This window comes from Habropoda laboriosa, unplaced genomic scaffold (genome assembly GCF_001263275.1).
Source record: "Habropoda laboriosa isolate 0110345459 unplaced genomic scaffold, ASM126327v1 scaffold123, whole genome shotgun sequence".
NCBI classification, from domain to species: Eukaryota; Metazoa; Arthropoda; class Insecta; order Hymenoptera; family Apidae; genus Habropoda; species Habropoda laboriosa.
The window spans coordinates 173800-184116 of record NW_017100236.1 but is presented as its reverse complement, the minus strand read 5'-3'; the positions used below and the strand labels follow the sequence as shown (position 1 = coordinate 184116).

At 36.2% G+C, this 10317-nt stretch overlaps 3 protein-coding genes across 5 annotated transcripts; 1 reads left to right on the top strand and 2 right to left on the bottom strand.

Moving 5' to 3' along the window:
- Positions 1 to 127: 127 nt before the first annotated feature.
- LOC108571664 (dihydrolipoyllysine-residue acetyltransferase component of pyruvate dehydrogenase complex, mitochondrial) lies at positions 128 to 3175 on the bottom strand. Of its 3 annotated transcripts, none has more exons than XR_001891377.1 (7): positions 2684 to 3175; positions 2112 to 2266; positions 1655 to 2043; positions 1212 to 1579; positions 839 to 1138; positions 560 to 770; positions 128 to 463 (listed from the first exon to the last, which is right to left on the bottom strand). XR_001891377.1 is itself a non-coding variant. In XM_017933762.1 (6 exons), the coding sequence occupies exons 1-6, from the start codon at positions 2803 to 2805 to the stop codon at positions 641 to 643; spliced, it is 1464 nt and encodes a 487-aa protein (XP_017789251.1). In that variant the 5' UTR covers positions 2806 to 3175; the 3' UTR covers positions 128 to 640. The 3 variants fall into 3 exon arrangements, 1 of the variants encoding a protein (XP_017789251.1); XR_001891378.1 differs by having other exon boundaries at positions 129 to 423; XM_017933762.1 differs by having other exon boundaries at positions 128 to 770.
- A 192-nt stretch (positions 3176 to 3367) lies between these two features.
- Positions 3368 to 4002, top strand: LOC108571641 (phosphatidylinositol 4-phosphate 5-kinase 6-like). Its single transcript, XM_017933731.1, has 3 exons — positions 3368 to 3527; positions 3586 to 3673; positions 3735 to 4002. The coding sequence occupies exons 1-3, from the start codon at positions 3368 to 3370 to the stop codon at positions 3982 to 3984; spliced, it is 498 nt and encodes a 165-aa protein (XP_017789220.1). The 3' UTR covers positions 3985 to 4002.
- Positions 4003 to 4146: 144 nt separating this feature from the next.
- LOC108571669 (integrin beta-nu) lies at positions 4147 to 8485 on the bottom strand. The gene is made up of 12 exons (XM_017933770.1): positions 8327 to 8485; positions 7817 to 8058; positions 7439 to 7724; positions 7209 to 7373; positions 5941 to 6399; positions 5481 to 5643; positions 5251 to 5417; positions 4972 to 5144; positions 4704 to 4903; positions 4531 to 4643; positions 4368 to 4462; positions 4147 to 4301 (listed from the first exon to the last, which is right to left on the bottom strand). Exons 1-12 carry the CDS (start codon positions 8483 to 8485, stop codon positions 4157 to 4159), a joined length of 2367 nt encoding a protein of 788 aa, XP_017789259.1. The 3' UTR covers positions 4147 to 4156.
- Between the last annotated feature and the right edge of the window lie 1832 nt (positions 8486 to 10317).

Below are 10317 nucleotides of genomic sequence, written 5' to 3'. Positions count from 1 at the left end.
TAGAAGTTCAGAAATAAAACTAACCGTGAACTTGTAAGTTACAATTTATTAAATATGATGTACATATAGAATATTATTTACTATAAACATTTTGACACATTTTTCAACAGGTTCCCCTAAGTTACAATTGAATTCATTGCAATAAATGATGGCCGTAATATTGTTTCATAAATACACATATTTACACGTGGCCACTACTATTGCTGGGGAAGTTTGTGGTTTTTCACGGAAATAATAAAGTAACATTTAAATTTGATGAATCGTTTCTTTTGTTTTTATAACGATAAAATTAATCGTCAGTCTTGTACTTTATGTTCAATGAAAAACCACATATATAAAATTTCTAAAATCGAATAGGAAGAAATTCGGCCTAATGATATTAGTGACACCTTGATTCCTGAATTGTGTGTCGCAATGATGCTTCTGCGTAAAAGAAATAAAGTGTGCCCTTCAAAATGTGCATCTATCAAAAATCGACGATTTACAAATGCGTAAAATAAAACAATTTGACATTGTACTATACACAAATATACAGGATACTCATCATCACCTTTCGTACCTGAACAAAACAATGCTTTTTTTCTCATATAAGTTTCGCTCGTTCAAACTACTCCATTGAACATTTCAACGGTTGAATTTACTATAACAACATATTCGTTGGATTCTCCATAAAGCTCTTAAAAGCAGCTAACCACTGCGCGCCTACTGCACCGTCTACGGTGCGATGATCGCAACTGGCAGTAACAGACATAAATTGGGAGGTTATGAATCTAAAAAAAAAAAAATGAATAATTAGGTGTAAAATATTAAATAAAATATAGATTAAAAAAATACGTACCCTTTTTCATTTTTGGCAGGTATTAACCTGGCTTCAGTTGTACCTACAGCAAGAATGATAGATTGGGGAGGATTTATAATCGCGGAGAAGTTTTTAATGCCAAACATTCCTAGATTTGACAAAGTGATAGTTCCTCCTTGGAACTCTTGTGGTTGTAATTTTCCTTCCCTCGCTTTTGTAGCCAATTCTTTTACATCTTTGCTAATTTGAACTATACCCTTTCCATCTGCACCGAAAACTATTGGTGTGATTAGACCGCTCTCTGTACTTACTGCTACACTTACATCAACATTATTGTATCTGTAAAGAGAAAAAAATTTAATTTAATTGATGTAGCTGTAATTTATACTACTAATAATAAAGAATAACCTACTGTCTAATAACTTCTCCCATCCAAGCACTGTTACCCTCAGGTACTTTTTTGCAAGCCATCGCCATTCCTTTGATAATGATATCGTTTACACTAAGCTTTACCTTCTCCTTCTCTAACATCTTATTAAATCGTTCCCGCATTTCTAAAGCAGCGTCCATTTTCACATCTATTGATAAGTAATAATGTGGAATAGATCGTTTACTTTCCAGTAAACGCTTAGCAATTACTGCTCGAATGTTGGACACAGGAACATCTATTCCTCCTGGAGCACCTGCTACTGCTGCCATAGCAGGTTGTACAGCCATAGCTGGTGCACCTTCTAAATCTTTAGATGTTATGGCACCATACAGTCCTGAACCTTTTAAGCCCTTTAAGAAAAAAAACAGAAATATATTAATACCAAAGTCTCTAATAAACTAATTGTTACCTAATTAAAAAATTACCTGCAAACTAAGGCCTTTGTCAGCTGCAAGTTTTTTAGCTAATGGGGTAACATATATTCTATCCCCTGATGGGGTAGGTTGTGGCACTGCTGGTGCTGCTGGTGCAGCTGGTGCTGGTGGTGTTACTGGTGATGGAGGAGGAGTGGATGGTGTAGGAGCAGCTGGTGCAGGAGTTGGGGCAGCTGGAGAATCATCCTTAAAATCTTTGAAGGCAGCTACACTACCTTCGTCTGGAACAATTATACAAACTAGTTTGCCAATAGGGACATTTTTTGTTCCTGCAGCTACCATAATTTTTGCCAGATAGCCTTCTTCTGGTGTTTCAAAGCCCATTGTCGCTTTATCCGTTTCAATTTCTGCCAGTAAGTCACCTTCATTCAACTTATCACCTAAAGTAAAATTGCAAAATTTAAAATTATCAATAGTTCCATCATACACAATAAATTATCTATCTTACCTTCCTTCTTATGCCAACTGACAATAGTGCCTGTTTCCATGGTAGGAGACAATGCAGGAAGTTGTACTTTGACATGATCCGGATAATCTGCATAATACCTTAATTGTTGCTTCCATGGGGTCACAGTAAGACGTAAGGTATTTTGAACCTGAATCCTGAATACCAAGCAAGAAAGCAATGTGTTACTCTAAAAAATGCTTAGAATCAGAAGACAACATGAAGTTCACTTTCAAATTTTTCCTTTAATGTAAAAAACCAATCTATGCTGCTAAACATCTTAAATGTAACAATTGCCTGCATGGAAGATTTATGCAAACCAAACATTACAACAAAATTATTATCTCAAGAAGAAACAATTATGACGTACAACATTTTTCCAGATATGATCTTAATCATATTAGGCAGTAACAGGTGGAAGGAGATACAACATTGGAAAAGTTTTCAAGGGAAATGGAAAGATGAAAGGAATATTCGTTGAGCTTAACTAGAAACAATGATGCAAAACTTAATTAGAGAACGACAGAATACCCAAACTATTGAGCAAACATGATGGTGGTGAAAAAATCAAATACCTTTGCAGATATTTTCTGTGAAGACATCGTATGACCATGGATCTTACGGTATTTGTCCGCACAGAATTTCGTAGTAACGCGCGTGCCAATTCATTACGTAGACTTGTCGTCGTTCGTATCATATCTTAGATGATTCGGGAATCCTTTACTACCGGTTTTTAGTAGCAAGTCGCGAGGAATTTAACGTTATAACTGAGCTTTCGCTTGGACACTCGGACAACGAACGTGTTCCAAACGTGTCAATGATGTAGGGGTTATAGTAAAACTCAGCTAGGAACGGACGATACTAGCACCGAATTAGAGGTCGTTTGCAAGGTCACGTGGCTTTAAGTTTAAAGGTGGTTCTCAAAAGCCGCAGATCATTTTTCGCGGGTTATGAGATGTAAAGAAAATAAAAGAAAAAAGAAAGTAAAAATGAAATGAGATGCAAGATCGCTTCCTCATTGGAACTGAAAATCCATGTCAAGGTTTTCTGGCTTATAACCAACGGTGTCATTGATAAAATAGAACGGTAACTGTGATTCGTTAACTAGAGTAGCCTGACTTACGTCTAATTCAGCGCTAACAATATCGGCGGCGATTGGAGGAACTTAATGTTTTATCGACCTACCATTTTTTTTTTCACTTTAATTTTAAATGCTAATAATCCGTAATATTTGAATGTTAAATCGAGGTTAAATCGAAATGAAAAAACTGGCTGCTGGCCTAGCAACAAAGTCAAACATAACTGAAATTCTAAGTCAAAACGTAAAAACCGGCACAGAAAAATTCACATTTCTCAATGGAGATGTTTACGGAGGAGAATACAAATTAGTTTACGAACCATTTCTTTTAGTGAAACAAGGTAATGTTTTATGAAACGTTATTTGCTTCTTGAAGCGGTAATCGATCGTTTTATATAGGTAAAGGAACGTATGCCACTGATAATTTCGATGTGTATCACGGGGAATGGGATAACGATACCTTTGCAACTAGTGATATTCACATTAAGTAATAAACTTTATTCTACGACTTACAATTAAATAAATACGCTGAAAATTCGTTGTTAAAGGTATAACAACGACGCTCAGTATCGAGGTAAAATCGATTCAAACGGAGCAATGAACGGCCTAGGAACCTACATATTTCCCGATGGATCCTCGATCGAAGCTGATTGGGTCGATAACGTACCATTTGCAAATATTATTTTCAGGGAACCTCTTGGATTCGCGTGGGTGGTCCAAGATACGACAAAAGATGTAAGAGATATAAAATTAAAAATTTTTAAATTCAAAAATTCAAATTTAAATGTAAAAGTTTAAATTCAAGAATTTAATATTTTAATCGCAGGCGGTCACATTTTCCCCTGGAAACCATTTTTGGAACAATTTGTTGTCAGATGAAAGTATCACGCAGTCTACTGAGTCGTCTCTCGGGGAAAATGAACTAAATTAATCCGACGATTCGGGGAAAGGTGTTGTTCAATTAAATTTCTCAGTCCTCTTTATACATCGGCGGAACCGTGAATCGGCTTGTGGCAGGCTTGAACAGAGGATTATCATTCAGACTGAACACAGTTTTCTTTTGCTCCAGTATGAACTTCTCGTACTCCCTCTTGTCTTGTATAGAGGTCCAACACCTACGGAAATTTCACGATCAATATCTGCGTTCGATAAAAATCTAACCAAATTCTATTTAAACTTACTTCCAAATCAGTAAACATGTGACCAGGATAATGAAAACTGCTCCAAATATTATCGTAAATGAAATGGTTGCTGTATTTATTTGAATTTTACATATCTGAAGATATAAAACAAAGATTTTTAAAAATAAAAATTATAGCAACAATATTTTACATAAACGTGTACCTTATCCCCGATCTTCAAAGTGACGGTATTGTTCTTCTGGAATTCGTATACGTACGGTATGTGACAGATAGTTTTCTCTTTCACCGACACCGCAATGCAATAATGCTCGTTTGCTGAAACAGACAATCAGCTCATCAACTACTTTATCATAGTAATTGCTTCTTCCAATTTACCTGCGTCAACAGACTTCACTATTTCAGTTTTATAAGTAGTGACATTCGTTTGACAGAACTCGTTCACCCTATCTGGTTCATTTATCGTTGCATTGGCGCATGAATTATAAAGAACGCAGAGGCCACTACCACCGGTACTGATCGTTGATTCACAGTAGGTACCTCGATAATACAGTTCGTCTAGCGCAGTAACGTTGCACCTAAACACCAGATGTCTTTATATATCTATAAAAGAAGAATATTTTCCTCATAGATAAAAGACACCAACCGACACTCTCCACAATCACAATATCCATGACCAGAGCAAACTTCTTCAGTTCCGGGCGCGATACAGAGATCATCAGTCGATGGACACTGACAAGCATTCCCTTGCCAACCCTCTATGCACTGGCAGACGCCACACTGACAAGTGCCTTGATTCGAACACTCGATTCCATCGATCTGCAAGAGGAAGATTTACTCGATTTTTAAAGAGTATAATTATTTTTAAATATTATTTAAGAGTTCAGATTTTGAATAGATTCAGAATTCAAAAAATACTCATTACCTTATCACAATCTGTGCACTCACAAAACTGCCCTTTGTACCCTTCGTCGCAAAAGCACTTTCCACAGACACACTCACCCCTTTCGGAGCAAATTTTTGTCGAATTACGTTCCATGCACTGCAACACGTTATTCACGAGAGAACTTTCATCACATTTGCATGTTTCACCTATGAATTTCATCAAGATCAGTGGTCTTATTGCAGAAGAAGAGTCTAAAGTGTTCTTCTTACCAGACCAGCCGAAATTACACTTGCACAACCCACATTCGTTCGTCCCGTGCTCGCAGTGAGAATCTTCAGAATCTTTGCAGTTGCAACCGCATATAAGATCTACGTCGATTACTACTTTGGATACTTCAGAGGCTAATGCATCCTCGATCACAACAGTTTGTTTCTAATAACAATCAGATATTATCTTCATACTGCAACATACAGAGTGTCCAAGCAACACCTAAATACTTTTTTTATTCTTAATGAAATGAGAAATGTTTAAAACACAGTTTTTATGGTTTCGGTGACCTTGAAAAAATTCGAAAAAAATGTCTAAAAAATTTTCCTTCCTTCTTCGAAAAAATTCATATTGTGTTTTAAACATTTCCTATATCATTAAAAACAAAGAAGATATTTAGGTGTTCGGCTTATGTTTGGACGCTCTGTATATTGTTTACATTAATTTATCATTTTCATGTACCCATTGGTTCTCATCTGCTGGACATTTATCAATGGATAGAACCACATTGAAGTCGTACACCTGACCCTCCTGAATGTCGTCGCACTCTGAGTTGTTATGCTCAGAAGTATCTTTCCTAGTGCAGTTAGAAAAGTACTCCACGCGTAATGGACTGGACGAGTTATCGCGTAAGATTACTTTTGAAGTGATCTGATGATAAGAGTTTTCGATAATCTCCAGAATATTAGAGCTGTCGCTGGATAAAGTAGCAACACGCGCTTTCTCTTGCAGCAACGCTGCCGTTAGCTCATATTCAAGGCGTCGATCCTCGGTCACCGCGAATATCAAGTTAATTTTACGCTTCTGTAATAGTCTTGATAATTCTGCAAGCGAGGGATAATCGAAATTCGTGGCTTGAGAGTACTGTTTTCGCTCATCGAGGTGGCACTTGAAGTCTGGACGCTTCACAACACCGCCTAGCTGATCAATTTGTTGGAAGAAAATTATTATTTAGTATTGGAATATATTTTATGACTGTGAGTCTATCGTGAACGATGAATGGTATTCTTTATTACTAGACAATTGTAATATACAGCTCTAAAATCATTTCACAAAAAGTGAAAATTTACATATTCATACATAGTTTTGGTATAAGAAGGATAGTATTAAAGTACAGGTAACCCCTGTATAACATGGTTTCGCTCTAACACGGTTCGAGAATTGGGGAAAACCCTCGTGCAACACGGCATCCTAGAACACGGTTTCACTCTAACACGGTTTGAGAATTAGGGAAATACCCGAACAATATGGAACATAATAAGAGCTTTTAAAAGCAAAAAATATTTCATTTGAAATTAGGGAAATCCCCGAACAACACGGAACATAATAAAAGCTTTTAAGGTATCTCATTTGAAATTTTTCATTCGAGCGTGGATGTCGTATCGGATTTGACTGCAGAATTTTAAGATTTATTAGACTTTTAAATTAGTATTATTCAACCTTTTTTAAAGAAATAGTAATTATGCTTTCCATTTATGTGAATTAATTTGTAGCCTTGAACTATGTCTGGCGGAAATAAAGTAATACATATTATTTTTATTTAATACATATTAATATGTTATACTTTTGATGAAAATTGCTTTAATAAAGATATTTCTCTTAATTATAAAAATATAATAGCATGTTTTTTTTTCATTTTTGGAACCTAACAATCGTGTTATACGGGGATTACCTGTATGCAAATTATATGAGAGTAATGTAACAGCCTTACTGATTGGTTTATTTATTACCTTTCCATCACCAGCGAAGTGCAAACGTCCATCAGTAGCCACCAGAATAATCTTCCTCGCCTGTGGCGCCCAACCGACTTCATCTGTGCAGAGAATAGATTGCATCAGACCATCCAGTGCTCCTTCTAAATTATCCACGTTGCCGGTAACCAAACTATTATTCACCTGAAATTCATCTTATTCTATCCTCTCTGATTTCAATTGGTTTCCAATTAGAAATTAACACGTACTTCTTTGATGAATTGTTCAGTATCATAGGTCAGTCTCAAGTGGTGCCAGTAAGAGTAAAGTGGTGAACAAACAGCATGCTCGCTTCTACAAGGATTATCTTCATGTCCAGGAAAGGTCATTGGCATAAGTGGTTTGTCAGCGTAGCTGCCGAATCCTAGACGAAAATCATTGGTAATCTTGCCAAAAGTATTGCTCATGTTCCATCCTAAGCTGACCAGAGTGTCCTTGTCATCCTTCATTGACCATGTTAGGTCCATCAAGTAATACAAATCCAGTGGATAGTTTCTACATTATTTTGTATCGTTTAATTCCATTTAATATTCTCATTCATGAAACAAGCCGTTCATGGAGATAAACAAACGTATATATATATATACTTGGCCAGTCGATAATGAATGGGAATCATGATCTTAGAGTGGGAGGAGATCTTGACTTTAATTCTCTGCGGCCTCAGTTGAATGGGTGTTCGTCCTGCTGCCATATCCTGAAAGTTCGAGTTTTCCAAAACCTCCTTTGATCCTGAAGAAGTGGTACGAATCTCCTCTGTTGGACAACCGAATAGCTCCAATCTCTCTGGCACGTTGCATCGCGGTCTTCCCAGCGTAGAGTTCGAGTAAGACTGTGTAGGACATTGTAGTGTAAAACGTTATTTTTCAAGGGATATTGTTTGTCACTGACTGTCTTTTCTGACTATAGATCAGTTCACGTAAGGAAGAGAGACGGAAAGGAATAGATCAAAAAGCGTTAGTAGATTTCCTTTTAATTTACGCGTCTTATCTCCTTATAACTGAAAGTACACGTGGTAACACATAGTAGCGTTAGGTGGAAGTTAAATTCAGTGATGTAACAGATTTATCGCTGTTGAAGAGGAATCTTGGGACATTTACCCAGTCGCTGCACCAAGCACAGGAGGAGCTTGCCTGAAGACAACTCTCACACGTCTTCTGAGAGATGCACAGTTTTAAGATCTTCATGCCTACTGCGTCAGAAGTTCTCCACTCTTGAGAGAGAAGAATCACGAGCACCAACTTCCCGAAGATCCTCATCTTCTTAGTGGAAGATCAGATCGAAGTGAACGTTTAGCAGTTAATTTGACTAGATCCGATTTTCCCCAGGAAATTCTTGGTCTACGATATAATACTTGGTTCTTTTCCTCTTATTTTCGCGATAATCGACACAAAATTCGAAACACGACTCGCGCAATCGTCACATACAGAATCTAAGCGTAACTATTCCTGTTATCTACACCATGATAACGACGCACCGGCAGTTACCGTTTTGAAAAAATAAGGTTGAAGATTGCGTGGATGTGATATCGCTTCGTAATAGTGGAACGATCTTATCTTCCAAACCAATTAACGATAGATACGATATCGAGCAATTAAGCAGAATTCTTCTTTAATGTTTACTATAGTGTTTTTCACACTGAACTACTCTACCGATGAAGCATTGCTGAAGAATAGATGACAACTAATGCTGTTACTATTTCTAGTTGTAAGCTAACATTGTCCACTGTGTCATCTATATATGCTTGATAGACAGTATCAATACTGATATGTACGGGGTGTCTCGATAAAAATATGTTAAAAATTGTGCAGATTCATATGGCCAGATGACCTACTTCTCCAGAGAAGAGTAACGACGATTTTTGTTCGATTTCAAATGAATGCCAATTATCAATTGAAATTTTACTTTAATTCTCCCAGCATTTTTACGTAACAGCTTATTTTTTCTTTTTTTACCCTTTTTTAACACTCTTGACTTCTTAATTCAAAAGTGAGAAGAAGTTTTCGTTCCATGTAAAAAGCAAACTTGAAAATATCTTTGATCTTTACATACGCTCAATATTCATGCCAGACGTGGAAAGTGTGTCCATCCACTTGAGAATATCTCAATTATGCGATGACGAGTGTGCTATCGCGCGCATATCATTATACTTATAGCAAAGATTAGAAAGAGTATCAAATAATTTACTCTGCCCCGCTGATAGATTGTAAAATGGTAAATATTCTTCAATGTAAATGATGTTGATCAGATGTAAGAGAAAACGTGTGATCATTGTTTATATTTAGATGTACATTTCCTGGTATTTAGATAGATATATCGGGCATGGATACATGTCAGCTTGTACACTCTAATGCGATTGCAATGTATCGTTTGTGCAATGCGTATCTTGTTGTGCGTGCATTTCGTTGACATAGTAACTGGAAGGAATAAAAACGATCGTTGTGTATCATTCCTTCCTTGAAACCAGTATGTTATCAGCTTATGACATAACTGTGAGATCGTTTCTTCGGATGATATATCTGTTATTTTTATTCGATGTTTCTTTTACTCCACATTTCATATATATTTATATGTATGTATTAGAAAAAAGTGCACATTTTTTTTTAAAGTCGAAGTGTTTGTATAAAAAGTTTGAGGTAATAGCGAAAGTCGATCATTTTGCATCACATGTTTTCTAATATCTTTATGCATCAGATGTTAGGCATTAATTGAACAATTTTTAGTGTTATTAGGTCGTTAATCATGAAAAATTATATTGGTCAAGCGATTTGTAAAATTGTTCTAGAGTTTGATGTTCATGAATAATGCGGAAGAGTAGAATATTTGATTTTATTACAATGTTCAGTTATAAAACAATCATTCTTTGTATCAGGGAAGACATATGGCACTGTATGTTTCAAATTGGGTCAAATCGTAAAAATGACACAAACTTTATTTCTTTTGCGTGATATTCGCGAATTACTTCGCGACAATTGGTCCAAATATGTTACATGGGGTTGATAAATATACACGTTGTTCATTCCTTTACAACCATAGGTTACTAATTACAAATAAAAAAACCTTAGGCTATTCTTATGCTAGTACGGAACGT

Excerpts from the sequence above, each read along its gene's own strand:
- LOC108571664 (XM_017933762.1), bottom strand. The coding sequence starts at position 2,805 with ATGATACGAACGACGACAAGTCTACGTAATGAATTGGCACGCGCGTTA. Across the intron at positions 2,267-2,683 it reads CACAGAAAATATCTGCAAAG|GATTCAGGTTCAAAATACCT; the intron begins GTATTTGATTTT and ends CTTGGTATTCAG. Across the intron at positions 771-838 it reads CCTGCCAAAAATGAAAAAGG|ATTCATAACCTCCCAATTTA; the intron begins GTACGTATTTTT and ends TTTTTTTTTTAG.
- LOC108571641 (XM_017933731.1), top strand. The coding sequence starts at position 3,368 with ATGAAAAAACTGGCTGCTGGCCTAGCAACAAAGTCAAACATAACTGAA. Across the intron at positions 3,528-3,585 it reads ATTTCTTTTAGTGAAACAAG|GTAAAGGAACGTATGCCACT; the intron begins GTAATGTTTTAT and ends CGTTTTATATAG. Across the intron at positions 3,674-3,734 it reads ACTAGTGATATTCACATTAA|GTATAACAACGACGCTCAGT; the intron begins GTAATAAACTTT and ends TCGTTGTTAAAG.
- LOC108571669 (XM_017933770.1), bottom strand. The coding sequence starts at position 8,485 with ATGAGGATCTTCGGGAAGTTGGTGCTCGTGATTCTTCTCTCTCAAGAG. Across the intron at positions 5,644-5,940 it reads CAGCAGATGAGAACCAATGG|AAACAAACTGTTGTGATCGA; the intron begins GTACATGAAAAT and ends GATTGTTATTAG. Across the intron at positions 5,418-5,480 it reads GTGTAATTTCGGCTGGTCTG|GTGAAACATGCAAATGTGAT; the intron begins GTAAGAAGAACA and ends TGAAATTCATAG.